This window comes from Nannizzia gypsea, genomic scaffold (assembly GCF_000150975.2).
Source record: "Nannizzia gypsea CBS 118893 supercont1.3 genomic scaffold, whole genome shotgun sequence".
NCBI classification, from domain to species: Eukaryota; Fungi; Ascomycota; class Eurotiomycetes; order Onygenales; family Arthrodermataceae; genus Nannizzia; species Nannizzia gypsea.
Genome location: NW_003345199.1, coordinates 1,592,422 through 1,619,968, shown reverse-complemented (window position 1 = coordinate 1,619,968; position 27,547 = coordinate 1,592,422). Strand labels below are relative to the sequence as shown.

The 27,547-nt window shown below is 49.0% G+C and overlaps 9 protein-coding genes across 9 annotated transcripts; 3 read left to right on the top strand and 6 right to left on the bottom strand.

Moving 5' to 3' along the window:
- Nucleotides 1–123: 123 nt before the first annotated feature.
- MGYG_04015 (hypothetical protein) lies at nt 124–1,800 on the bottom strand (the record flags this gene model as incomplete). The annotated part of the gene is made up of 4 exons (XM_003173795.1): nt 124–632; nt 693–1,503; nt 1,557–1,652; nt 1,732–1,800. 4 exons carry the CDS (start codon nt 1,798–1,800, stop codon nt 124–126), a joined length of 1,485 nt encoding a protein of 494 aa, XP_003173843.1.
- Nucleotides 1,801–2,101: 301 nt separating this feature from the next.
- MGYG_04014 (hypothetical protein) lies at nt 2,102–4,468 on the top strand (the record flags this gene model as incomplete). The annotated part of the gene is made up of 9 exons (XM_003173794.1): nt 2,102–2,258; nt 2,309–2,904; nt 2,956–3,000; nt 3,051–3,120; nt 3,178–3,436; nt 3,491–3,593; nt 3,655–3,752; nt 3,808–4,006; nt 4,055–4,468. The coding sequence occupies 9 exons, from the start codon at nt 2,102–2,104 to the stop codon at nt 4,466–4,468; spliced, it is 1,941 nt and encodes a 646-aa protein (XP_003173842.1).
- A 302-nt stretch (nt 4,469–4,770) lies between these two features.
- On the bottom strand, nt 4,771–5,359 carry MGYG_04013 (hypothetical protein; the record flags this gene model as incomplete). Its single annotated transcript, XM_003173793.1, has 2 exons — nt 4,771–5,291; nt 5,344–5,359. The coding sequence occupies 2 exons, from the start codon at nt 5,357–5,359 to the stop codon at nt 4,771–4,773; spliced, it is 537 nt and encodes a 178-aa protein (XP_003173841.1).
- Nucleotides 5,360–5,983: 624 nt separating this feature from the next.
- Nucleotides 5,984–7,915, top strand: MGYG_04012 (serine/threonine-protein phosphatase 2B catalytic subunit; the record flags this gene model as incomplete). Its single annotated transcript, XM_003173792.1, has 5 exons — nt 5,984–6,101; nt 6,195–6,526; nt 6,584–6,841; nt 6,894–7,801; nt 7,870–7,915. 5 exons carry the CDS (start codon nt 5,984–5,986, stop codon nt 7,913–7,915), a joined length of 1,662 nt encoding a protein of 553 aa, XP_003173840.1.
- Nucleotides 7,916–8,760: 845 nt separating this feature from the next.
- MGYG_04011 (hypothetical protein) lies at nt 8,761–10,720 on the top strand (the record flags this gene model as incomplete). Its single annotated transcript, XM_003173791.1, has 3 exons — nt 8,761–9,082; nt 9,141–9,276; nt 9,340–10,720. 3 exons carry the CDS (start codon nt 8,761–8,763, stop codon nt 10,718–10,720), a joined length of 1,839 nt encoding a protein of 612 aa, XP_003173839.1.
- An 80-nt stretch (nt 10,721–10,800) lies between these two features.
- Nucleotides 10,801–11,550, bottom strand: MGYG_04010 (phospholipase/Carboxylesterase superfamily protein; the record flags this gene model as incomplete). Its single annotated transcript, XM_003173790.1, has 1 exon — nt 10,801–11,550. The coding sequence occupies one exon, from the start codon at nt 11,548–11,550 to the stop codon at nt 10,801–10,803; it is 750 nt and encodes a 249-aa protein (XP_003173838.1).
- A 700-nt stretch (nt 11,551–12,250) lies between these two features.
- MGYG_04009 (hypothetical protein) lies at nt 12,251–12,994 on the bottom strand (the record flags this gene model as incomplete). Its single annotated transcript, XM_003173789.1, has 1 exon — nt 12,251–12,994. The coding sequence occupies one exon, from the start codon at nt 12,992–12,994 to the stop codon at nt 12,251–12,253; it is 744 nt and encodes a 247-aa protein (XP_003173837.1).
- Nucleotides 12,995–13,042: 48 nt separating this feature from the next.
- MGYG_04008 (hypothetical protein) lies at nt 13,043–13,480 on the bottom strand (the record flags this gene model as incomplete). The annotated part of the gene is made up of 1 exon (XM_003173788.1): nt 13,043–13,480. One exon carries the CDS (start codon nt 13,478–13,480, stop codon nt 13,043–13,045), a length of 438 nt encoding a protein of 145 aa, XP_003173836.1.
- A 1,513-nt stretch (nt 13,481–14,993) lies between these two features.
- Nucleotides 14,994–27,321, bottom strand: MGYG_04007 (lovastatin nonaketide synthase; the record flags this gene model as incomplete). Its single annotated transcript, XM_003173787.1, has 8 exons — nt 14,994–17,902; nt 17,967–19,715; nt 19,773–20,470; nt 20,533–22,774; nt 22,846–23,072; nt 23,142–25,914; nt 25,986–26,633; nt 26,688–27,321. 8 exons carry the CDS (start codon nt 27,319–27,321, stop codon nt 14,994–14,996), a joined length of 11,880 nt encoding a protein of 3,959 aa, XP_003173835.1.
- Between the last annotated feature and the right edge of the window lie 226 nt (nt 27,322–27,547).

Here is a 27,547-nt window from a genome sequence, read left to right as displayed (position 1 = left end):
AGGGAATTTAATTATGTGTAAAGTGATTGAATAGGATAGGATTCCATAAGGGAAATACATCATAGATCTGGTCTCCACAACTTTTACTAAAAAAATTGAGAAGTCAGGTACATGCAAACGACTTTAGTTTCCCTCATCGACAAGAACAATTGCCCGCGACCAAACCTTCCCCTTGTCATAATTTTCTGCGTTCTCGTTTCCAAAGGCAACAACTGCAGGCTGAATGATAGCCAATACTTCTTTGCCATCCAATCTGCTATCGTCTTCATCGAGGTGATGAAGACGGTGAGCAACCATCAACTGGCATTTTTGGGAAAATTGCTTCGGTTTACTTAGCGTGATAAGGCGGCAGCCCATGGTGGTTCGCTGACACCATAACGACAAAGATAACTCTGCGGCAGCGCTGAACACGTGGCACAGATCCTGGAGCATGCAATTACCTTGCTGTGCTGAAGATTGGTCTATCTTTAAAAGCAAACGTACGGGTCCCCTGAGGAATTTTTCAGCCATCGTGGAACTGAACATCTGGAGTGCTTGCGGCGTCAGCAATGGCAATTCAGACGGACTAGCAGGAGTCGTTAACAAAAGACGCAACATCTGAGAGCGCCATATGTGCGCCTCAGACGGAAGCACTATATCAAAATTAGTTTTTCCTTGCACCTCAGAAATGTGGTAGGTATGGCGTTGCTGACCCTTTATCATAGCATTGTATAGTTCAAACATTGCGGCTTTAGGAACAGCGTTTGAGCTTGTATTGAGATATTCGAGTGCAAAGAAGGGGTTGTGGAAGACTATCTTGAAGATATACGTAGCAAGCATGGCATGGGTGATGAGAAGAGGGAATCGCTTCTTCAAAAGTGGCGACAATGTTCCCAGCAAAGCATCGAAATTTGGCCGGGAGATATGTTCCTTAAGAAAGTCTGTTATTTCCACTTTCTCCTCGTTCGAAAGAGCCTCCAGATAGTTTATATCTGGAACTGCATAATATTTTGCCCATGATTTGAGATTTTCTTCGAGTTTGGAGAATTCATTGCGGACCGCCCCATCCTCACTAGGGACCCACGAAGCTCTCTTGATTGAGCGAAGGGCACCTTCTTGAGCAACGCGAAGATCATCTTGTAGTTTTTGATAGCTTTCTTGCATAATACCGAAATCTTGGGCAAAGGATTCTACCTTCTGCTCCAACTCCCTAATACAGAGCTTTTGAGATGCGATCTTGTTATTGCGATTAGCTAATGCTGCCTTCATGGAATTGATATTATCCTCGAGGAAATGGATGTGATGTCCGCGGTGTTTGACGGTGCTGCGGAGCTTCAGTATTAAATCCTCATTACGCTGAAGCCTCTGGTTGAATTCATCTTCTCGGCTCCTCAGCCTAGATCTCAGGTGTTCTACCTGTGATCTTAGGGACTTCAGTGTGTCCATTTCATTGGTGTTTGTTTGCTGATCACGTCCAGGATCGCCTGCAGTGTTTAGCACTTCTGAGTTGCTGGGTAACTGAAACTATGTAAACAGGTAAGTAATGGAATAAAGAGCTGTATTGCCAACAGACTTACAGGATTGGAAGGGTCTGTAACAATCCCCGCCAGTGAATAATGAGTCCTCAATAATAACACGCCTTCCAACTCCTCACTACTATCAGTTGTGATCTGCTATTCAAAAAAAGTTAGCAAGTTCAAGTCTCACTGGGAATTGGAATAGCCGAACTATAGGGAAGACGCGTTAACATACATCAGAGAAGCTCACCCTGTCAATATCTGATTTGTACCCACAAGCTCCTCCAGGCGTTGGAGGGTTCATCTCACAATTGTAATCTATGGTTTGACCACCGAAATCTGGTGGCAGTTGGGTGTAGGATCATGAAAAGTGAAGGCACTGATGAAGTTGGAATTATTTCTCTCGGGCCGGCAATTTCCTGTGTTGCAGAATTTCCATGAGCTAAGTGAGGTTTTTGGAAGCACAAAGAAACAACAACAACAACAACAACAACAAGCTGGAACAAATTTCTCTTTCTACTACACACCGGCTCTCTCAGAGCTATCCAGTAACAATTTATAGGACTCAGCAAGTAGCGACGGGGTCAGATTCAACAACATTGAATATGGCACCGAAGCCAGGCAAAAAGTCTCCGAAAACAGTGCACCAAAAGCCCAGGGCACCCAAAAAACCTGGAGCACGTCAACAGCCTCAAGGGCTCAACAGAATGCTTCCAACACATAAAATTATAGTCGGTATTGACTATGGAACCACATTTACAGGTGAGGTGGCCACTGACATCAGTAGAAGAAGCAAGCTGACAAGTGACAAGGAGCCAGCTATGTAAGCACCACGAGCAGTGATATAAAGGATATCATTGTCATTGGAACATGGCCAGGCCCGTCGAGGGACACTGAAACGGTGTTCAAGACACCTTCACGTATCGCCTACCAATTTGAAGACATACGAAGCAATAGCATTCGATGGGGGTTTCAAGTTGAGCCTGGCATGACTTCCTTCTCTTGGACAAAGTTGCTCTTGGATCAAAATACGGCCCTTGGGGTGTTTGACGACAATAACCTTGAAAATGCCTCCAAATTGGGTATTTTGCAACTCCCTCATGGCAAAACGGCAGTGGATGTCGTAGCAGACTTCCTCACAGAGGTTCGGGCGCATGTCTTTAAAATGATTGAAAAGCAGGTCACGAAGGAGACGCTTCGAATCACCCCGATTGAGTATTGGTTTACAGTGCCGGCGATTTGGTCGGACCAAGCAAAAGCGCAGACAAAGACTGCCGCCCAACGTGCCGGTTTCGTCTATAACATTGAACGGCCTAGCGACCAAATGTTCATGGTCACGGAACCAGAAGCCGCAGCCATTGCGGCTTTGAAGAAAACAGCCACAGATGGCCTTGGAGCTTCCGTCCAGGTTAGTCCCAACTATGTGTATGTTTGAACGATGGCTAATTCAGTTTCATAGCCAGGTGATGGAGTTTTGGTATGTGATTGCGGTGGTGGTACAGTGGTAAGTGAAATTCCGCCGTTGATATGGGGTAATATCTCACAGATGACAAGGATATAACGACATACTTAATCAACAAAGTCGATCCGGTTTTGTCTTTTGAAGAACTTTGCACTGGTATCGGTGAGTGTTAGATGTTATTAGCACCACGACAAGTTTGGTTGCTCACGGCCATTGTAGGCGGCAAATGCGGGTCGACGGCTATAGACAGAAATCTGTACAGTCTAATGTCTCGGCGTTTTGGAAAGGCCTTTAACATGCTTCCTTCTAAGAAGAAAGGCCCAGGAAGCGAGTTCATGAGGAAATTCGAAATGATCAAAAAGGATTTTGGCTACAACATGGAAGAAGACAGAATCCACGAGTTGCCCCTTAACATGATAGCCAACGAGGTGAAGTCCGAATATTTTGACGCTGAAGAACGCCTTGTCATGCTTTCAAGGTAAGGAAGTAATCCAGGGATGAGCTGTAGCAGGTAACCTGACTGTCAACTTAGCAACGACATCCGACAACTTTTTGACCCAGTCGTGAACCGGATTATCGGGCTTGTTCGCAAACAAATAGAAGACGCTGAGGACGCAGAAAGTGGTATAATTAACGTATGAAACGGTTTTTACTTGATTCTCGCCCACTGGCTGTATTCATGTTGACGTGGACTAGCGAATAATTCTTGTTGGTGGATTTGGCGATTCTGAGTACCTCCGAAAGAGTATGGAAACAGCATTCTTTGGTACCACGATTACTGTCCCAGACAACCCGTAAGTGGGCACCTCCATTTAACTAGGCAAAAGCTAATAATCCTTCACAATTCAGACAAACTGCAATTGTCAAGGGAGCAGCGCTTCGAGGTCTTTGGGGGCTCCAGGCAACAACTAAAAGATGTCGTCGCCATTATGGGTTTGACTGGAGTATTAACTTTCGGGACGGTATCGATAATGAACGAGATGCTTACATTCACGAGTTCACGGGGAAAAAGGTAGTGGGTGGGATCATGAAATGGATGATTGCCAAGGTATGTCAACGAAATTGGCAAGATGGTTTTGGCTGACAAGGTAACCAGGGAGAGAAATACACCGAAAACCATACACAAGTCGTTGAATACGCTCAGACACATTATTCCGGCAGTTCAATGATAAAGAAATTTGTGCTTTACTCGTGCGATTTAAAAGAAGCACCTGAACGAGTTAAACACACGGGTATGCATAATTCTTTCCACTTCATTCACCGAACGCCTCCTGACCCAACTTGCCATGCAGGTATCAAAAAGGTCGGCACAATATGTGTGGACGTCACGGACATTGACTTCAATCTTTTCGAGAAGAAATTAATCAATGGTGTGATTTCATACCGAATTAAATTCTCAGTGAAAGTCGTATTCGAAGCCCAAGATGGGGCGTTGAAGTTTGAAACCACCTCACAGGATAAGGTTGTTGGGAAGACTACCATCGACTTCACATCCACCAAGTACTATTGACACTTGGTGGTTATAATGGCACATCATGAGTCAACTTTGAATATCAAAACGAGGATGATGACTAGGTCGATAAGCCAACATCTTCCGCGAGATTGGTGAACAGGTATTGGGGGGACTCTTCTGCAGTTTGGACAACAGTTCTAGTCACAAAACCAGGCAATTGGCTTTTGAGCAATGTGAAGAAGTAGCTTCATCTTATGAGATTAAATTCGACCTCTATGCCAGAGACTTCTTAGATGGCCTTGTTATCTGTTGGAGAATGTCTGTAATCATGTCCTCGGGGTATGGCCGTAGCTACTGTATTATTTCAGTCCAAGTCCACCAAATGCACGGTCAAGTTCAATGCCTTCACTCCTTGGTTCCATGGCTGGAGAAGTATCTTTGTTTGTTTGATCAGCTACCGGCCGGTCAAGTAGACTCTGATGTGCCCCGGCTGAAGCATGTCCTTGTCCGGACGTGTGGGTTGGTTGTAGTAGCTTCTCTTCCCGGTCCAGCCACCCAGGAGCAACTCGACGCTTCTCAGCCAAGTCTCGTTGCTTGATAGACTCCTCCCACTCCTTAATAGCAGCCTCTCCCTCTGACTGTCTCTTCTTCATGTGGTCCGCCAGTGCCTGACATGTTGCGAGTATATCAGCCGGGTGAGCGGCATGGCCACTGGACGAGACGACATATTTTGGTTTCTCTGAGCCGCTGGCGTCAACTGTGACAGACGGCGGGAGAGAAGAGGGAATCGACTTGTATGTATATGGCAGGGTAGTCGCTGTAGGCAGAGAAATGAACGGCGAGACCGTCAACGGAATCTGCGCCAGTATGGGATGAGGTTCTGGTCCGTCGTTAGCTCCATCCACAATCCTCGAACCCACAGCACCACTTACTCTCCGAATCAAACATCTTGCCCGGTCTCTCTACCTCCTGTCGTTGTTGTTTATGATCCCAGTCCCAATCCTGCTTGTGATGACGTTGATGTTGTTGGTGCTCGTAAAATGCGGGCGGGAGATGGAAGTCGCAGCAAATAGGAGAGCCGCGAAAGCCGCATCCACCTTAGCGAGCAACTCTTCAGCGTCAAAACCTTCGAGAGACAACAAGCGATAACTCCTGAATGTCTACATCGCAGCCTGCGGCTTTGCACAACAACGACCTGTTTGCTCGAACGGACGGCTAGCTGCCTCTTAGCCAAGCGACCCTGGTCTTCACTAGTGCCCAACTATCTGAAATAGAAAAGCCACCCACGCTCGTCGACTAGTTATTTATCTTTACTACGTCGTCAGCCCTAACTACTTATTCATCGAACACGCGACGAACCCTCAACCTGGCCGCTGGCATTTGCTACGACTCTTCACGTCTTGAACCGCATATGCTCCAGCTCTAGCATCGCCGAGAAGCCCATCGACGAGCTGCGCCCCCTCGCTAACCCGTATCACGGTTGAGATTGACAGGCATATCGTACAGTACCCCTCCCAGACCACTGAGAACTCAGGCTGCGCCACCATCCAATCCGCCGAACAAGCAGCAAGCATGGAAGGGAAACTGGTGCAAGCGGTCACGGAGAAGAAGCCCGTCCCTGAGATTGACTTCACCCTCCATACTATGGAAGATGGCACTCAGGTATCCACACAGGAGCGAGTCTGCAAGGGTTTGTTGACAAGGCCCCCTCCATTTCTACACATACAAACAGACATGTAGAGACTATACTGCCTCGCGCACTTTGCTGACAGTTCAATCTCAGAGGTGCAAGCACCGGCTTTCAACACACCCACGAACGAGCAATTTTGGTCCAGCGAAGATCCCACCAAGCCAGACCTAAAGTTCCTCAAGCAGCACTTCTTCCGTGAAGGTCGTCTCACAGAGGAGCAGGCACTATGGATCATCACTAATGGAGCACAAATCCTCAGATCAGAGCCGAACTTGCTCGAGATGGATGCTCCTATTACAGTGTGCGGTGATGTTCATGGACAGTATTACGATCTGATGAAGCTGTTTGAAGTGGGAGGTGACCCTGCGGAGACACGATATCTCTTCCTTGGAGACTATGTTGACAGAGGCTACTTCAGCATTGAGGTAAGTGAAACGACGGGTATGAAATGTTGGGGAATTTCTTACTGATATTTTTCGTAGTGCGTTCTGTACCTATGGACTCTGAAGATATGGTATCCCAACAGTCTTTGGTTGCTGCGTGGTAACCACGAATGTCGCCATCTCACGGATTACTTTACCTTCAAGCTAGAGTGCAAACACAAATACTCCGAGAGGGTCTATGATGCTTGCACAGAGTCATTCTGCGCCCTGCCTCTAGCCGCAATCATGAACAAACAGTTCCTCTGTATCCACGGCGGCCTGAGCCCTGAGTTACACACGTTGGAGGATCTTAAAACAGTAAGTGCTCCTTTTATTAACGGCTGTATATGAATACTGACAGTTGCTATAGATTGACCGTTTTAGAGAACCACCAACCTACGGACTAATGTGTGACATTCTATGGGCCGACCCCCTGGAAGACTTTGGACAGGAGAAAACAGGCGAACACTTCATCCACAATAATGTCCGAGGATGCTCATACTTCTTCTCCTACCATGCTGCCTGCGCATTTCTAGAGAAGAATAATCTGCTATCGATTATTCGAGCCCACGAGGCCCAAGATGCAGGATATAGAATGTACCGCAAAACTCGAACGACTGGATTCCCAAGTGTTATGACCATCTTCAGTGCGCCCAACTACCTTGATGTCTACAACAACAAAGCTGCCGTCCTCAAGTACGAAAACAATGTCATGAACATCCGCCAGTTTAACTGTTCGCCACATCCTTACTGGCTTCCCAACTTCATGGATGTCTTTACCTGGTCTCTACCGTTCGTCGGAGAAAAGATCACGGATATGCTCATTGCCATCCTCAACACTTGCTCCAAGGAAGAACTTGAAGAAGAGACGCCCTTGTCAGCGTCCGAGACTCCACCTTCGCCAACTCTTCCATCCAACGATCCCGAAAGTACTGAGTTTAAACGACGTGCTATCAAAAACAAGATCCTTGCAATTGGCCGTCTATCCCGTGTATTCCAGGTCCTCCGAGAGGAGTCTGAGCGAGTCACCGAGCTCAAAACCGCCACTGGTGGACGATTGCCAGCTGGAACCCTCATGCTGGGCGCTGAAGGTATCAAACAGGCTATCCACAATTTTGAAGACGCTCGAAAGGTCGATCTACAAAACGAACGACTACCACCAACCCATGAAGAAGTCACTAAGCGTGCCGAGGAGGATCGGCGACAGGCGTTGGAACGGGCTGCCCAAGAGGCGGCTAACGATACGCATCTGACCAATGTCGCCCGAAGGATTAGCATGTAAGTTGCGCCGCTCGGCTTTCATTTAAATATTACTTATAGAGCTGAGCTAATACGTCTTCATCTAGGTCCTCTGGGTCCGGTCGACCTCGCAAGCGGGAGCCGTCATCTTAGTCCTATTCTTACCTCATCCATTCATCCCTTGACATTGATCCCATCATTATGACTCCAGGATTGACGCACAAATTATCCCCTATCCCAGGCAGTGGCAAACCCGAACTCTTTTTGCTCTTTTTCTTAACTGCTTTTGAATTGATTGAATGACTTCCCGGTGACGATACCAAGACCTTTTTAATTCCACTAGGAGAAATGCAAAAGTTGCATATCCTGTATGAATCTTGAATAAGTTTTCACGAACGAAAAGGAATTGATAAATTCCATTTCCCTTAACCGGCATGTCTTTCTGGTGTCCGTCACCAACCATTTCTCTGGTCCTCGACATGTCGGGAGAAAAGAAGGATAAAAAAGGACAAGAAAAAAAATATCAATAGTAATATCTCCCTACAATGACGCATAAACGACAGGTTTGGTTTTATGTTTCCTTTGCTCTGGTAACTACAAGGCATAACAACGATACTGGAATCAGGCGGCTCATCCTTTAACCTTACAATTCGTCTCGTCAATTATAATATTCTCTTTAAAATTCAGGGCTCTCTACTATATGATCACGATTGTAAACTACCATGTATGATAGTTATACTACCCATAGCTACCATGTAAACCATCTATACCAATTCTTACTTGAAGTCCATTTCTGTACAGCGTATTTACCCGATTTATTACATATTACTTGCCAAGCCACTTCATTTTGGTACGCAAAGTGGCTTAGTCATCTAAATTTTTTACCGTCCCTGTATTGGTCAAACACAAGCTTGTTTTTATTTGCATCAGCAGCTTAAGAGAAGAAGATATCAAGAGCCCAAACCGACAGCCCGCAGCCCATCTGCGCATCCACCCCAATGCCTGGGAAATATCATGTCTCCCTCCTCCAGAGGACGCCGATCCTAGCCACACGATTATTCTTTTGCCCGTCATGCTCGCAGATACGCAGATTCTCCAGCAGACCAACTTCTGCGCCCAGGTCAATAACCACTCGCTCCGCGTCGACTTTTCCTGGTTCTTCGATTATCAGTGCTACAAAAAACATCCCTGAGAGGTTTCAAGAGCTGTATAAAGCTTTGGAGGAGCTTAAAAATACGTCCGGAAACTATGTGGACTTGAGCAGGTTACAGTTAGCGCAAAGAGGAATAGAGACGGAGAACCCATTGATACGCATTGCTGGTGAGTGAGAATGCCACAGCGGCTTTTCTATTTAGCCCTACTAACTGTTAACCCATAGTGTTTGGCGTGGGTGATACCCAGACTTCTGCGAGACTTGTACGGCTACTACTTGCTGACCCGCTGGGTCCGAAAGAAGCATGGGAAGACCAACTTGGCTCCCGTACCAGCAATGAATCGGGCAGTTTTCTTATAAGGTCGGTTACTCTGTTTGTTTGCTGGATATGACATGAGGCTAATTCTTAGAAATTTCAATACAGGTACGGGGACAAATATCAAGTATCATCTGGAGCCAGCCCTCTACCGACAATCTCGATACCGTCCAACCTTTTACGGAAAGCAAACCTAGAAATCCAGATGTCACCACTAGGCGCAAATATCTTCTCAATAAAAGAGCCAGTTCCGAACTCCCTACAAGTTGCAACAGTCGCCATTCCGTCAACTGACGGGAGCCCTGCCACACACATCCAATACCCCGTACACAGGTCAATAATATGCGGCAATGGGGTCGATGGGGTGTTTACGTTCGCCAGATTAATTGGTAGAGCAGATACGGCTGAGCTCGGCCCATTAAAAGCGGTATTCCAGTTACCGTTAGACAAGGCTCCGGAGAACAGCAACGGAGAGGTTTCCTTTATTGATATCGACCGTGCTGAAGTGGCATTGGACAAGTTCCGTGAGTCAGCCCAAAACGCAACGGATTACCAGGAGGGATGGGACAGAAGCAGGATTCAACCAATCATCGACTGGCTGGCAGCGGCTCACACGGATCAAGCTGTATCCCCTGACCTCCGGCATTTACTTGATTCCGTATTGAAGGAAGCAGATGCCAAAATAGAGGAGCACGAAAAGAAGACATTGGCCGATGTGCAAGCAAGTTCCGTACCCGAAGAGGTACGGAAATCCCTGGATGTCATGATATCAGGATGGGCGGAAAGGGCCCACGAGGAGCTCCGAGTCGCACTAGACGAAGCTTTCAGATGCAAGAGCTGGCAGAGTTTAGTGTGGTGGAAATTGTTTTGGAGAGTTGATGATGTTCCAATGATATGCTCCAGCCTGCTGCAAAGACAGTGGCTCACTCAGGCTGAAAAGGAAGCTCTCTGGATTGGTGGACGGTTCCAACAAGCCCGATTGCTAGAAGATGACTCCACTGCGGCCAGTGAAAAATATGTTCAAGCTACAGGAGACCCACCACCTAAATCCTCATCTAGTACCCCAGGGTTCACCCCATGGCGGACACAGATAACGGAAAGCCGAAACAAGCTCACAGCATCCACCGTCATGCCACTACATTCTCTCGCACAGAGCCTAGTCATGTTTAGCTTGTCGACTACCGGCTTGACATCGGCATTATCCGCGCTGACATACATCTCTACTACCACTGCTTCTTTTAGCGAGGCTGGAACCTTTGCTGCAGTGGGTTTAATATACTCAGTTTGGAGACAACAGAAGAAATGGGACCTAGCTCGCAAGACCTGGGAAACAGATATCCGTGAGGAAGGCCGAAAAGCATTGAGGCATACGGAAGATTCAATGAGAATGGTAATACGTGACGGAAACAGACCAGCGATGCCACCTATAGAAACGGAAGCTAAGGAAAGTATCCAGAAGGCCAGAAATGCCTTATCAGATGTATTATAGATCAAAGAGGTTTCGTTCTTCTGTAATTATACCCCTTTTACTGCACGGATTTGTTTTTTATAGACGTTACCTTCTCATATCTAAGTAAGCTCCACGCTTCCTTCTGGCACTCCGCTAGTGCTACGTAACCGCCTCGCGAAGAACTGCATGATAGGCATCATTTCGTCCCTATTTCGGGGCATGGTATCTTCCTTCTTGCTCCTCCAGCGGACCACATCCACATATTCAAATTCTTCCTTCGTTCGACGAGTGCCGACATCCGATACGGCGCTCTGCGCACCATGACCACCCAACACCAACACAGGGCTAGGTGATTTATTTTGCCTACTTCCTCTCTCCTTGATAGCGGAAAGAGGCAACACTCCGCCAACAGCAACGACACCACCAAGCTCTCCCCGGCCAGCCTCCGACCGATGGAATTCCAATGCTGCACTCAGTACAACGCTCGCACCCTGCGCGAACCCGAAAAGTAATATCTCGCGAGCCTTGTACCCGAGCTTGTCTATTAATGTTGACCGTATGATATCCGTGACTATCATGCGAGTAGCCCTGGTAAAGCCAGGGTCTTGATCTAACGAGTCTGCTTCAAAAACTATGTCATCACCCCAGTGAAAGCCGGGAAGGTCGAACGGCAGTGGGACGGGGGCCCGGACGACTATACAGCTTGTCTCAGGTAGGTGGAGGGCTGATGCAAAGCTGGTAAAAGGCGCGGGTGTATCGCCTAGTCCATGGAGGAGGATGAGGATGTTTGTTGATCGTGGTGAGTCTGGTGGGGTGATGGTGAGAGATATAGATGACGGAAAGTCGCTTTCTTTAGGGATAGCGGGCATTTTTTTTTAGCTATTTCAAGGGGTTGCTGCGGGTTGATATCAAAAAGTGAAAGTAACACATGTAACTATTTATTTGAGATATCGAATGATGGAAAGGCCCAGGTAGTTGGGTTTAAAGAGTTGAGTTTAAATTCACTCGGTATAGAAGGGGGCGGTTAAGGTTGGTTATAACCTCCGCTACAGATAACCCGGTTACACCTGTGGCCGTACGCCTGCACCCCCATGTAACAGAGATATTTGGCCTCTTGGTGAGCAGACTTCCGTATGGGCGGTTTTACCGCCAAGAAACTACGCCCATTGAATCTCTTTTAAAACCACCCAAGGCCCAAAGCTGAAAAATCACGCCTATTGGGTGCCAAGATTTAAAACGCCAAGCCTTAATTAGTCATCTGCTAGCGTAGTGAGGTAAGCTTATTAATTATCTATATATTCTATCTTTTATAATATTTTTAGCTAATTTATCCAATTTATTAGAGTAGTTTTAAAAGTACTACTTAAAATCTCTCTAAAATTAAATGAATAAATTAGCTAAGTTTCTAGAAAAAATATCACTAGCCCCCAATTTACTAGGGTTATATAATCACTAATAAATGCCAGGAATTATAATGGGTCCTATAGGTGGTATAGGTGGTAAAGAGATATCTCTATTACTACTCAAGAAGGCGAGACAAAGGTTTCCTCCGTCGTCAATCTATCGCGCTCATATCTCCCTGTTCAGCCTTGTTCTCAAATCCCGCTCCTGGGTAACCACGGTCTGCAGCATTTCCTCGATACCATTTGAAATCCCTTTGGCGGTTCCGTTCTTATCAGCTTGAATTATCCGATAGCACTGTCCAACGAATCTCTGTGTGGAGTGGCTTAGTCGATTTAGTAAACCGAGTAGTGAACTTGTATAGGCGGTGGGATTGGACTCAAGTGATAATACGGAATTGCCCAGCCCGTCCGAGGAGCTGCTTAGAGAAAAGGCGTTGGTAATATCGCTGTGGCTGCCTAGGCTGCCATAATAGCCCGGTGAATTTAGCAAAGATGGCATAAGACCCTCATACACATGCAGCAGGCGAAGGTATGTTGTGAGGACAAGGAGTGCAATTATCTTATCCAGCCGGTATGTGGATATTATGTCTATCCCCTTCACGTGGTTGTAATTGTGCCATTCGCAATACAAACTCCCGATATCTATTAGTTGTTGAGTAAAGTCAGAAAGCTCGTTGATTTTCGCTTGTCGCTGGCTTCCATCGTCTCTAATAGCGGTAGAAACCATTGAGCAACAGGATATTTTCGTCTGTAGAATCAGGACCTTCTGTACACAATCGCGCCATAGGTGCTCGTTCTGCGATGGAATGGGGTTCGATAAGAGCCGTAAGTCGCTTTCAAGGTTGCTAAAAGATTCTGTGTACTGTTGCACAGGCTCTCCGTTCCGAAGGGAGGGGAGGTCACACAACATGGCTGCAAGACGATTGATTAGTTTGTTTTGTCTATAAGGATGCAGCTTTCAGCTGTGGACAGATTTGTTCTCACGAGATTCATTAAAAACATCTTCCTGTGTTTGATTTGACATCGTCAGGGGGTCATTCTCACTTCCACTCCCGCTATCCTTGGAGGTCTCAGGAGGAATAGGGCATATTTTACCAAACATGTCCAGGAAAGTGTCCTCCATTGGTATATGGCCTTCTTCCTGATCTGCCGCGTTTAATTTATCCAAGTCTTCCAAATTCCATACAGTTTCTGTCCAGGGGCTGGCTGTCGGTGCTGGAGCGCGTGGCCGCCCCATCTGGAGTCGGTAGCTGAAAGTGCATTCTTTCTTGGCCAGGAGACATCGCTGACAGGGACCCGGCGATTGTTGTGCTCGCATACATCGAAGCTTCTGTCCATGGCAGCGATCGCAGGCTTGACGTTTTCGTGATGACAATGGTTTAGGTTCCAGCGCCATGACGCCGAGAACAGGGGAAAGGCTAGTTATCAACCAAGATCGAAGTTAATGGTTACCTAGGCAGTTATTTGAGTCTCTCAGCAACGTGCAACAGGGTAAAAGGTAGAGCGCGGAGTTTTACCCGCCGCTTGGCCGCTGGGCGGATTTCTTATTTATTTGCCAGCGGGTCACAGAGTAAGTACACTGGAGTACTTAAAATAGTGTATAACTGCTCCTACGGGAGGGGCGTTAGGATTGTTCCACCTTTCAATCTTAATTGGCACTTAACTAACTACACGAGCTGGGGGGTGGCCTATGATTTCAGGCCTAGTACTGTACCAAAGCGGAGCTACACCTGTCTGGCCCAGCAAATTACGCCTTGCTCCACGGCGGCGTGTCTGTTGTGCATGGCTCCCATGCAGGTGTTACACTCATGGATGCAGGTCTGTGGGGGAGAAGGAGCAGTGCAAAATGGAGTAACTATAGTATAGTGCGACGGTTCGCGAACTGCTGCTTGCTAGGGGTTCGTCGTTGCTAGCACCCCCTACAGGCTGGATGGAGCGAGCTAAGGAAGCAGCCACGGCGGAGAAGAGGGGTGAAGGACGGCAAATGAGGCCTATATAAGGCATATTATGAGTCAAATAACTTCACCAAGCAGTTGCCTGTAGGAAGGTGGCGCTTTGGGGCGGTTTGTAAAGGAGCTCTACCATGCTCCGTACTTAGCTGAGGGCTCCTCGAGGGTCCAACGGAGGATCAAGTGAGCTGCTGGAAGGCACAAACCCCTTTCCATCCAATACGGGACCTTGTTAGGGTTCCTCCCTTAGCATGCACCAGATTATGGAGCTGGGCATCCCAGGGATTGTTGACTCCGACGTGGTGCTGTACCCAGAGTTCGACCGGGGCCCATCGATACCCATTGAGGCCTGGACCGGATACTTGTACGGAGTAACTACATAGTATATAACAACACCAGATCGTGGCTTAACCTAAAATAGGTACTCCTAACACAGAAAAGGGTCTAGTTACTTAATATCTTAGTTATTATTAATACCTTCCTTTTATTTTTCTACTACCTTTAATTTCAGTAGTTAGAGAGAGTAGAAAGCCTAGAGAGAGGTAAGAGAGAGATATATAGAGAGGTAAGAGAGATATATATAGAGAGGTATAGGGAGGGGCCAAAATCCAGAGTCATGTGAGCAAAACGTGCGCCCCTGGGCACAACAGTCCGCCTCAAGTAACCGTGAACATGATGAGATGAGATATTGGCTTTGTAAGTGTGTATTCGATTGAATGTGTACGTGTAAGTACGCGAATCTGTAAGGTATAACTATTCTACCTAATACTCTATATAGAATCAATAAACCAAACACATTTGTATCAAAAGGGGGAATAATTATATAGAACGAAAGTGTTTGTATATACTTGTAAAAATAGTGTAACAAAGAAAAAGATTTGTATGATAAAAGAATTACAATATATATATAATGAAGGGAAAGACAAAGGAAACACACTGAGCCCTCACATTATCGCCTCTCTATCGCCGAGAAACAAACGGCTCAGCAGCCCCAGGAAGCTCCAACACCTGCGCAGCAATCACATACGGATATCCCGCCGCCTTAACATCGCCCATCCACTGCAATCCAGACATCAACGAGACGTCAGCATCCCCCTGGAGAGCTTCCGCTTGCCTGGCAAACAACTCTCCAATTTCCTCCGTGTCAATGCGCACTTGACTGGGATAATTACGATAAGTTACCCTGCCGTTCTTGCTCTCCTGGGTCTGGAGGTTCGATTTGCGGGCCGCTGAGGGGAGGAAGGGCTTTAGGAATTCGCGCACAAGCGCCTCGCCATGCGTCAGGTGCATCTCTCCGCGGATCGGCTTGACGCCATCGGATGTGATCATGATTTTGAGGCTTCGAGTGAGGATGGCGAGTTCGTTGACGGCATGCTGGTGGACTTCTGGAGACTCGGAGGTTGACGTGGCGGGAATCGTACGGTGGATGGTGACGGGGACCTGGAGCTGTTCGGCGGCCTGTTGGAGAATTTTCTCACTTGCCCATTTGGATGAAACGTAGCCATCGGAGCCGTCGGTTGGAGGAGTCTGGGTTGAGTCCATTGAGAGGACACCGCCGGAAGACATGAAGTGGATGGGAATCTGGCGCACAGCGGCCATCTTCACGAGGGATCGGGTTGGGAGCACGTTGGCTCCTCGTAGAGCCTGGTAGAAGTCCCAGAATGAGCGGCTGGCGCCCAGATGGAGGATGACGTCGCAGTTCTGCGCGAATCCGTTGTAGACTTCCTCAGACAGTCCGAGGAACTCCTTGGAAATGTCGCCCTGGTGATAGGTGGCTTTGTCGGAGTCGAAATACTTCTGCTGGGTTGGGTCGCGTCGGGTAATGCAGTGGACATGAGAGACTTGCTGACTGGTGATCAGTTCCGCGAGGACCCTGGATCCAATGCTTCCGGTGGCACCGGTCATGAGAATGACTAGATTGTCAGTTGTTCTGGGAAGAGATCCTCTGCCAGCCTTGGACTTGGCCTCAGAGACGATGGAAGAGATGGAGGTTTCCCTCTCCCAGCTAATAACCTCAGCTTTCACGGCGTTTTCAACCCTCATAGCCATTCGGGATAGGGTGGAGTGTTGGTAGAATTCAGCCAGTGGAACGGTAACTCCGAGTTCCTTTCGAATGAGTGATTGCAACCTGATGAGCAGGAGAGAGTTTCCTCCACACTGGAAGAAGTCCATGTCTGGGTTAGTGGCCACTCGAGCAACAAGAATTTCAGGCAGGGCCTGGTCCCAGATGGACTTGAGCTTTTTCTGAGAGTCAGTGAGCTCGGATGACGCGGGTCCATCAAAGTTTAGAAGCTCAGGAAGCTCAAGAGATGCAACTGCGATTCGATCGACCTTGGAGTGCAGATTGATAGGAATGCTGTCGAGTGGAAGAATCACTGCTGGACGAGCATGGACAGGGAGCGGTAGGCTGGCTTGAAGCTGTTTCATCCATGCTCTCTGGCTCGCCTCGTGTTGAGCCACGGCCGTGGTTGGAGAGAAGACGACGTGGGCCATGAGGAATCGATTCTCACCGTCTCCGCGGACTGAAACCACCACTTCCTCCAGGTCGCCACCAGCCTCCTTCAAGATCACATTCTCAATCTCCTCCACCTCGATGCGGAATCCACGGAGCTTGATCAGGGTATTTCCAATGCGCTGTTCAAATCTGAGAGATCCATCAGCATCGAATCGGCCACGATCGCCGGTGCGGTGCATTGTAACCCAGCCATTTGCGCGGTACTCTTGTGAGGCAAAAGGGTTGGGGACGAATCTGGCTTTTGTGAGCTCGGCGTTGTTCAGATAGCCCAGGCCGACGCTACTACCACCGATGCAGATTTCGCCGGAGATGCCGACGGGCACTGGCTTGAGATCTTCATCGACAATGTAGATGGAACAATTGGGTATCGTCTTGCCGACGGGCACATTGGGAACGGAGTCCTCGGTCAGGGGACCAGTCATGGTTGCAACAGCTGTCTCAGCAGGGCCGTAGAGGTTGATCAACTGTGCGTTGACTCCCTGGAGGCCATTGAATTCACGCACCAACTTGGGGGGAAGAACGTCTCCGGCGGAGCCTGCATACTTCCACTTGGTGCATTTTTCGAGATATTTGTGGCCGAACTGCAACCACGAGGAGTATTCAAGTGGTGTTGCCAGCGAAAAGGTGATTCTGTGGTTTGCCATGATCTTGGAAATCTTGATAGCATCACCTCGAACGGACTGGGGAACAACGTAGACGGAACCTCCGTTGCAGAGAGCGAGTAGAGCCTGGATGATCGACAGATCGAATGTGATGGCGGTCTGCTGCAATACTGCTTCCTCCTTGGGTTTCAATGTGTAGGTGAGAGCCTCGATCTGGTTGCGAAGGTTGCTATGGCTGAGGACGACACCCTTAGGTGTTCCAGTGGAGCCGCTTGTATAGAGGATGATGGCTGGCGATTCAGGGTGGGCCAAGCTGGCGACAGTTTTCTTGTGGGACTTGATATTTGAAATGTCGATTGCAGCTGTAGCCTTGGGAAGAACAGCCCTTGCTTGGTTGGATGTTGGGGGGTGAAAAATGAGAGCATCAGGCTTGCAATCTTCAAGAATCGCCTTCAAGCGGCCGGCGGGTTCTCGGCAGTCCAGGGGAACGTAGACTGCACCAAGGTTGAATACCGCAAGCATTGAGCAGATCCAGTCAACAGTCGGCTCTTGTAGAAAAGCGACATGAGATCCAGACTTCACACCAGTCGCTTGCAGTGCTCCTGCAATGTCAGACGCACGACCGGCCATTTCACGGTAGGAGAAGGGGGTATCTCCGGCGTCTTTCAGGGCAACTTGGTCCGGATTTGCTCTGAGGACGGCTTCAATGCGTTGGGGGATCGTCTCCGGCCATGCCGATTTCATGCTTGGGCCTAAGGGTGCACAGTTATCAGAGTGTTTGAGCTATATGAGTGCTTGGGGATTGACAAAACTTACCTGCTCCGAGAGATATCGCTGCATCAACCTGGCTGCTTGTGAAGAGCGGTGGTTCTTTGAGGTATTGGGCGGTGTTGGTGGTGAAGTTTTCCAGGAGGTTGACAAAGACGGTGCCGAGCAGTTCGGTGTGGCTTTGGGAATAGAGGCCTTTCTGGGTGCTGAGTTGGACCACGCAACCCGTGGCTGGGTTTTCAGAAATATCCAGCATGATATCGTAGGCGGTCTTTCCGTAGTTGACCAATGTCCGCTGTCCTTCCGTGGCTCCCATCTGGAAGGTTTCTGGGTGACCAACTCGGAAGTCAACGAAGACCTGGAACAGTGGGGCGTAGTCAGCAGAACGAGGAACCTTGAGTTCATCTAGGATCACATCGAAGGGGACCTGGGAATGGCCCAGCGCAGCATAAGCCTTCACTCGAGCCTCCTTGACAGCGTCTCCAAATGTCTGGGATCCACTGGCTTTGAATCGAAGGGGTAGCGAGTTGATGAAGACACCCATTGAGCGCAACATATCCGCTTCTGGTCGACTAGCATCTGCAATTCCGATGCAGAGATCTTCAATGTCCACGAACCGAATCAACATTGCTTTCAAAACTGCGAGATAGAAGTGAAAGCTTGTCGCCTGATAAGGGCGGCACTTCTTCTTGATTCGGGCAACCATAGTAGATGGGAGCCTAAATGTTGTCTCGTTGAAGTCGTACTTGGTGAGCGGTTGACGGAATTTCACTTCTGAAAAGGGGAGTAGCGGGAATGTTGTCGGGAATGTGCTGAACTCCTTGCGCCAGTACGAAATATCTTCGCGCATACCTCCCTTGGCATACTGTTCGCGCATTTGATTGGAGTAGTAGCTGTACTGATGCTCTGGGGGCTGGAGCTTTTCAGGGCTTCCTCCTGCTAGAGAGATCTCAGTCAATAGCCCAAAGCAGCCTACACCATCCATCGCGATATGGTGATAACCGACAAGCAAGTGGTGCAATTGTGGATTCTCGGTCAAGACGATCAGCTCCATAATCTTCCCATTCTCAAGGTCATAGACCTGTTTGGTTAGCCTGGCAAATTCCTCTTCAACTTCGCTGGCAGCCGTGATCAATCGGTGTTTAACATGAATTGGTGACTGAGCCATGATGCCCTGTTTCAGTAGAGTACCGTCCTCAGATTCGTCAAAGAAACATGTCCTTAGGCCTTCGTGGAGCTGTATGACGCTGCGAAGACCCTGCTCCAACTTCTCCGCATCGACCTCCCCACGCAAACGATAGACAAAACTGACGTTGAAGGACGACTTATCCTCCAAGTGCTGCTGTGCAAACCAGAAACGAGATTGTGCATGTGACATGGGCTCCGTACGGACAATGGTGCGTGTGAATTTCTCATTTGGCATGGTGAATTCCGTCTCGGTCCTCCCAGTCGGAGGTGATACTGTAGTATTCGGGGTGTCCATGACTATGCTGGCCACGGTCGATGAAGGGCTTTCCTTTTCGCTATCCGATGTGTCGCCTGGCGCATTCAGGGAGGTCGAGATGCTCGGAATAAGAGCAGGGCTCAACTTCTCCAATGCGGCGTCGGTCAGGCTTAGTAGTGATGCTCCACCCAGGACTTTGAGCACAGGAAGGTTGACGTCAATGGCCTTTCGGAACCAGGTTCGGATCTCCACGGCAACTAGTGAATCGACACCGAGCTCAATGAGCGGCAGTTGTTTGTCCATCTCCTCAGGCTGGAGCTGCAGCAATACTGAAAGTTTGGCTGCGAAACATTCTGCACAATTTGTCAGTCAAGGATTTTACAAGTGCAACTCTTACCTTGTTAACTCACCTTCAATAATTCCGCGAGCATCTTCCAACGACGATGCTTGAATCAACTGTTCCTTGATAGGCACCACTTTCTTGAAGCCCTTCGACTCACTTGCGTCAGCTCGGCTGACAACGTAGTGCGAAAGCCTGGGGTCAGCGAGCCAAGCGACCCTTGTATCAGTCAATGGATCAACTTGACGGATACCGGAGATGATTCCATAGTCATCTTTGGAGTTGATAGACGAGCTGCTGACTGCTTCGGCGAATTGTTGCTGGACCGCATGCTCCGAGATTGGGATACAGCCCTGAGCAAGCATCTCGGTGTGATGCCACTGTCCAGCACGAGTAATGTACCCAATGCCAATGATGGCACCAAAATTGATTACTGAGGCAGCCAATCCTCGCTTTCTCCTCCGGGCTGCTAGACTGACCATGAAAGCGTTTGATGCCGTATAGCTGCTTTGGCCTCCACTGCCCATAACGTATCCCAATGAAGAAAACATGATGAAGAAGTCAAGTGTAGGTTCAGAGAAAATCTCGTCGAGATACTCACTGCCATTGACTTTGGGCCCCATCACCGCCCGAAGCTTGTCGATAGTCATATTGAAAAATGTACTGTCTTGGAGAACCATGGCACCATTAGCAACACCTGCGATAGGGGGCATCGTAGTCTGAATCTGCTGGCAGACTTCACGAACATTATTTCGATTCGTAATATCCCTTTTCGAATAAAGTTAGCTTCTTTGCATCTTGTGAAATAAAGATATTAGATCGATACTTACATTGCACAGATCTTGACGTTGGCACCCTTTTGCTTCTGAAGGTTAATCCACTGCTGGCTGACCTTCGGATTTCGACTGGAGATAGCAATGTGTCGTGCACCCTGTCGGATCATCCACTCGCAAATAGACTGGCCCGTATCGCCTGTCAAACCCACCAACAGGTAGGTTCTGTCTTTCTTGAAAGTAGCGATGTTGCCTGCAAGTTCTAGCTGGACCGACACCTCCCGCTCTGCAGACCATTTTACCACAAGCGGTCTCATGTTTTCCGATGGCAGATCGGCAACGCGACTCAACGGTAAATCTGAGAAACCCTGAGGCACCTCTCCCAGTTCCAATGAGCTAATTGCGTTTGATACCACCGCGGCTAGCAAGGTCTTAGTAATGGCAGAGGAGTCCGAGTTGATAGCCGAAAGAGGTTGGAATATGGACTTGCGATCGAGAATTTCACATGTGGATGGCAATGACCCGATGAGGCGGTGAACAAATGGTACTCGACTTGAGTCATCGGAGAGGTTCACAAATACAGACACACCTAATGGGAGCTGCGCAGCAATCGTGTCCGCATATGAGTGTAGATGTAGGTATATGCTTGAATGGTCCAGGCCCTTTAATTCATGAGTGACAAATACGACCTCTTTTCCTTCGTCTTGCGCTTGCTTGGCCACGGAATTACCGATCTGCTGGTCAGGATCATACATGAGGACCTTTCCATTGGAAGGAGTTAATGCGAGGATATTCTTTGTAACAAGTGCCGCCATTGCGGCATGGACAAACTCGGATTCACGGCCCTGGGGAGCTTTGCATGGCACAATCCACGTCTCCGGAACGTCGATAATGGATGTATTTGTCTCTGACACTGCTAGAACAGAATAATCTGTGCCTGCGACTGTTCCATAGCACAGATATAGGTATCCAACTGATCTGATACGGATAGCTGTGAGGATCGATGTATAAACTTGTACGCGTAGGTGAGCAGATTTGACAGAGTTGAATCCTGATTCCACAGACATGGTTTCTCGAAGCTTAACTAGCTTGCCGCGGGAATCAACACCGATGCAGGTAGACTCCAGCTCGAGGTTGTTATGGATCGGGCGTTGGTTAGAGTTGTACCGGGCATTTCGGATATTGTCACGTTTGATACGTGGGATGACCTCAATACCATTTTGCAGGTATATTTCGGGTTCGACGGTCCAAACCAACTCCTTTAATTCACCTGACTGCTTCCAGGCTCCGGCAGCACAGAGACGTAGGAACGTTTCAGACACGTGTTGGGCGTTCACGTTCCCAGACGCATCTGCATCAACAAATTGAAGATTTAATTCAGTCTTCTCCCTCATCACGGTTCGGGCAAGACCAATGGCCATATTATTGTATGGCTCAGTACCGTTGTCGCAGCCGAAAGTGACCCAGAGAAGGGCCTTCGTAACTCGGAAAAGGTGTTTCAAGCCATCCAATGTGTTGCTGTCGATGTCCTTGAACGTGGCAGACTCGAGGTCTAACAAGTTGATAATGCTTGCTGACTCGGCGGACTCATTCTGCAGAGTTTCAAGCCGCCCATGAATAGTGATTTGGTTGAATCGAGGTCGCAAGGTTCGCACAATTCCGTCCATTAGCTTCGTGGTGGCTGGGGTTCCGCCACCGAGGATGATTAGATCTCCCAAGTCTTCCTGTGGGTTGGGATGCGACAGAGGGCTTCGCAAGAAGTTAACACGGTCATCGGTGGCCTGTGAGACAATAATGGACAGTGGAACTGCAACCGGATCCAGATCTGGAGTTACTGTGTCAACACCTGAGAATCCAGACTTTCGGAGAGCAGAATCCCATCCTGCGGTGTCCAAACAGGGGGTGTAGACGCGGCCATCGTTAACGCCTGCCCACCAACCTGGAAGGCCACCCATGATCATACCAAACTGCATGACGGCAGTGTTGGTGATTTCCAATAGGATGAGATATCCACCAGGTCGCAAGAGCTGTCGGGCGCGCTGCAAACTCTCCTCGAGGTTGACGGTAGCGTGGATAACCATGGAAGCGACGATGACGTCGTAGGAATTTGCCGTATATCCTTGAGAGAGAGGGTCCTTTTCAAGATCCAGGGTTTTAAAGGTGATCTGGGATGTCCATTCGCTGAAATTCTCCTGAGCCTGGCCGAAAAATCCAGGGGAGATATCTGTGTAGGTATATGAAGAAAAGGTGTGGCCAATTCTTCTAAGGATTGCTTGAGTAGCACCTCCGGTACCCGCACCTAAGTTAAAATATGTCAATAAAGAAATATGAAGATCTGGACATTTCCAGCTGTCGGACATTGCCACTTACCAATTTCTAAAATGTCCAGGCTGGGAAAACGATGCACAAGTTGCAAGGCAACACGACCTAACCACCGATTAGCAACTTCCATGTTCTTGGAGTAGCGGTAATAATCCTCGAGCATATTGTCTTTGGTGAGATGCTCCAAGCTATTGGTTTCGCCTCGCACAACCGAGAGGAGGTTTTGGCCGACCGAATGGGCGATTCGGATTTCCACCTCTCCTGCCAATTCCGCCCTGTAATGAAAAAGAATGATCAGTCCTCCATCAGACTAGGGAAAAAAAGGAAATAACGCGAATACATACTTCTCAATTGCTGCCGTGATTCCATCTTGGGTGTCTTGCAGCCATTCTGCGCGTGCAAAGGGATGCTGGTTATTCGCAATCGTACGAATGACGTGATCAGCATAAGCTAAAAGATGTTGATGGTGGGCCTTAGCGTTCTTTCGGTCGGCGGGAGTAACATCCTGCTGCAGTCGTTTGAGATAGACGAGACAAAGTCGTTCGAAGAGATGCGCCATAGAGGTGTGCTGCTCCGAGACCCTTTCCCCAGCTGCCGCGGCCACACCGTCAAGTTTCATAACACCCATAACCGACTGAGAGAAGATATTGGCGTCATCCGCCGCAGTTGCAGTTGCGAATGGGATTGATTGCATGCCTTCAATCTGCAGGACAGGGCAGTCGCTATCCTCGGTATAAATCTGGACCGTAGCCTCGGTGTCGTTCAATTCTATACCCTCTTTCAGAGCAGAGTCAAAGTGTAGTTCGATACTAGGTTCTCCACGATTTTGGCAGAAATAGGGGTTGAGTCGAATACAGCGGATAGATTTGGGGACGAGCAAGTAGGGCAGACCACCATCACCGGGGTAGGTATGGGCTGCGAAGAGAGACTGGAACCCTGAATCCAGGACAGATGGATGCAGAATCATCTGACTACCTGACTGAATCAATGTTCCACGGGCACAATTCTTCTTTCTCCGCAGGCGAGAGATTGTTTTAAATGTTTCCATGTAGCCATATCCGACATCGCTAAGTACGGTGTAGAAGTCTTCCACATTAACTTCGATCAGGTTTGGAGCTTCGGCGACTCGGGTAGGCAACATTTCGGGGGCGGGCTTGCCATAGGTAACCACAATTCGACCACTGCCATTAAGAACCAAGCCTGTTTCACGATTTGGGCACGAGTGGCAAGTGAAATCAGCCGAAACAACATCTGGTGTAAGAGATGGTTTGCTGATATTTGATAAAGCAAACACCACTTCCACGCCAGCAACGTTTGATTCATCAAAGGCAATTCCGCGGCCAATGTCAATGTCTTTGACCTCGATCAACTGAATCTCACGCTCATCAAAAACAATGATGGATGCTTCCCATGCCATGGCAATATATGCAGCTGCTGGAAGGACTGATTGACCCTGAAGCTGATGGTGATTAAGCCATGGTATCTCAGCAGGGCGAAGGTAGTTTCTCCACTTGACTTCATTATTGGTGCATTCTCCTTGGAGTCTTGTTCCCAAAAGCTCGTGAATCTGAGTGCTGCGGTCACGGTGGGCCTTAGAGAGTCGAGAGTCATACCAGTAAGGGCGGTCGTGGTTCCAGGGGTATGTAGGAAGTTCCTTGATGTATGTGGGGCTAGGCAGTCCTGAGAGTGTTTGCTCGTAAGTCTTGAGGCCTGGGAGAGCGGCGAGTCCCAAGTGCGTCCAGACATGACCGATAGCGTTGGAAAGCGCCTCAACGTCGTCCATCTTGCGATTCAGGGTTCCGGAGTATGGAAGTCCCGCGGAGAAAACTTCCTGAATACTTTGCGTGGCTGGACCTTGGAGAGATGGGTGAGCACCGACCTCAAGTGCCAAGTCAAAGGGACCTGAAGCCACCACAGCATTGCCCACAGCTTGGCTGAACATTACAGGGTTGACAAGATTATCAACCCAGTATTGTCCGGCAATGTGTTGGGTCGACTCCATAGGAACCGCACTTGGAGTCACACTGGAGTACCAAGCAGGGCGCTTGTCTCCTGATGGGGCTTTTATGGCGAGGACGGCACACTTCTGAAGTCTTTCCAAGTAGGGCCCGGCCACAGGACGCATGTGATGGGAGTGATAAGCCTTGTTGACTCGGAGTTGGCGGGCGAATTTCTTCTCCTCATCAAAAGCGGCCTTTGCCTGTTCAATGGCTTCGACGTCTCCAGATAGGGTCACACTGGACGGGGAATTGCTAGCCGCAACACAGATGCGACCTTCAAGATCGGGGAGCTCGCAGAACTCAAGAGCATCTTCGTACGAAGTTCCAACCGCCAACATGGCACCGTTCTCCTGGTTAGATCCGACAGCCAACTTACTGAGAAGACCTCGGTAATATGCAACCCGGATAGCGTCAGTGGCCGATAGAAAGCCGGATGCATATGCTGCTGCGATCTCACCAGAGGAATGGCCGACCACAGCGGAGAAGTAAACACCCGCCTTTTGCAACAAGTCAACCAGAACAATCTGAATAGCCGTGCACAGGGGCTGCGCAAGTTCGGCTTCATCGGTGCGTGAGTCCTGTGCATCGGCGAGCAGCTCTTGAGCCAGTGACCATGTTGGACGGTCCTCAACTGGAAGGGTATCTAGGGATGCCTCGAGCTCCTTGATGATCTGGCGGACATGGGCGGACGTCCGGAGGAGATTGCGTGCCATGCAAGGCCATTGTGCTCCCTGGCCAGTAAACACACCCAGGATGCGTCCAGTGCCCTTGTTGGCTAACGCTCGTGTCGCGAGGCCGGAGTTGTTCTGATCTTCATACTGCTTCAGCTTCTCTCCAATTCGCGTGATGAGCTGGTCCACACCGTTGGCGAGGATGACGGTACGGAATGGAAGGGCTGAACGATGGTGCTGCAAGGAAAAAGCGAGGTTGCGGAGGTCGACGTCTTTCTCGGCTTTCAAGTAGTCGCGGTACGTCGTCAGGACGGCAGCCAATGAGCGTTCAGTGGTTGCTGAGAAAGCAAAAGGCGTGAAGATCACGGGGTTCTTCACCAACGTCAACCTCTGCTCGGGCTGGTTGTAGCTCTCAAGAATCGCATGGCCGTTGGAGCCACCAAAACCTGAGGAAGAGAGTTAGAAATCGGCCTTTCATCTATTTCAACTGGACCTTCTTGGAACATGCAAGGCTTACCGAAACTGTTGACACTCGCGCGTCGGGGACCGCCACCCGGAACCGTTGGCCAGGCAGTCAACGACAGTGGGAGTTTGAGGTGCTTGGTGAAAGGCGCAACCGTCGGACTCAAGGTCTTAAAGAGCAAGTTTGGGGGGATATACCCATTCTGCAGGGCAAGAGATGCCTTGAGGATACCTGCGATACCCGCTGTGCCTTCGGTATGGCCAATGACTGTTTTGATGGACCCAACGTACAGCATCTCACTGTCCTCGGCCTTGCTGTCTGGCCCATAGAAAGCTGATTGAATGGCTTCAGCTTCCTTAGGGTCACCAGCGGGAGTTCCGGTGCCGTGAGCCTCGAAAAACTGTGGTCGATCTGAGGCAATGTTGAGATCGAGGCCAGCACGAGCATATGTTTGGCGAATCAAGTCTGCCTGAGCCTTCTCGCTGGGCATGGTGAGACCCTTGGAACGGCCGTCCTGGTTGACGCACACTTCACGAATAAGGCACTCAATTGGATCGCCGTCGCGTAGTGCGTCGCTCAAGGTTTTGAGCACCACAACTCCAACACCTTCACCTCTGGCATATCCATTGGCGCTGGCGTCCCACATCTTACTATGGCCATCTGCAGACACCATGCTGAGATTGCTTAGAACCACGAAATTTTCTATCGACACAATCAGAGTTATATTTCATAAGAACTTGAGTGAAGAAAACTTACCAGGCCCCAGGATAAGACTCACACCTGATGCGATAGCGGTAGTACAGTCTCCATTCCTAAGTGCTTGAGCACCCAGGTAGATCGCCATCATACTGGAGGAGCAGGCCGTGTCAATTGTCATTGACGGGCCGTTCCAGTCGAAGAAATAGGAAACACGGTTAGAGTGCATATTACGGGCTATACCTGTTCCGACGTATGTGGGCATGCACTCAAGATCTTTTTGAACAACATCGGCGTAATCGCAGCCCATCATACCGACGTACACGGCAGTCTGCGATCCTTGAAGTTCTTCGATCGTTTTGCCTGCCTTCTCCAAACTCTCGTACACACCCTCAAGCAGAAGGCGTTGCTGAGGGTCCATGGACTCGGCCTCACCTGGCTGGATATTGAAAAACTGTGGGTCGAAGTCTTGGATGCCCTCGGAAAGGAAGTAGGCTTTCTTGGTTTTCGTGGTGCCGTGGAAATTGCCGCCATCACGATAGAAACCTTTCCAGTTGAAACGGTCCTGTGGAATTTCACCAACAAGATTCTGAGGCCGGGAGAGGACATCCCAAAGGCGAGAGGGCGAGGAAGCTCCGCCGGGAAAGCGACAGGAACTGCCGATGATAGCAATAGGCTCAGAGGGGGCTGGCATTGTGGATAATTAAAAGGTGATATAATTAAGGGGTGATATAATTAAGGGGTGAAAAAAATTGGTGTCTGAAAGGGCGCAAAGAGCGAAAAAGTTTGCCTCTGGTGTCTGGCTATTCAACTTCCGTAGCCGCTGTTGCAGTCATGGAGTATATATCTGTATTAAAGAAGGGACGTTGGCTTGCATACAGCCGTGAACTTCCCGGCGAAGGACCAATGTCGCCGTCGGC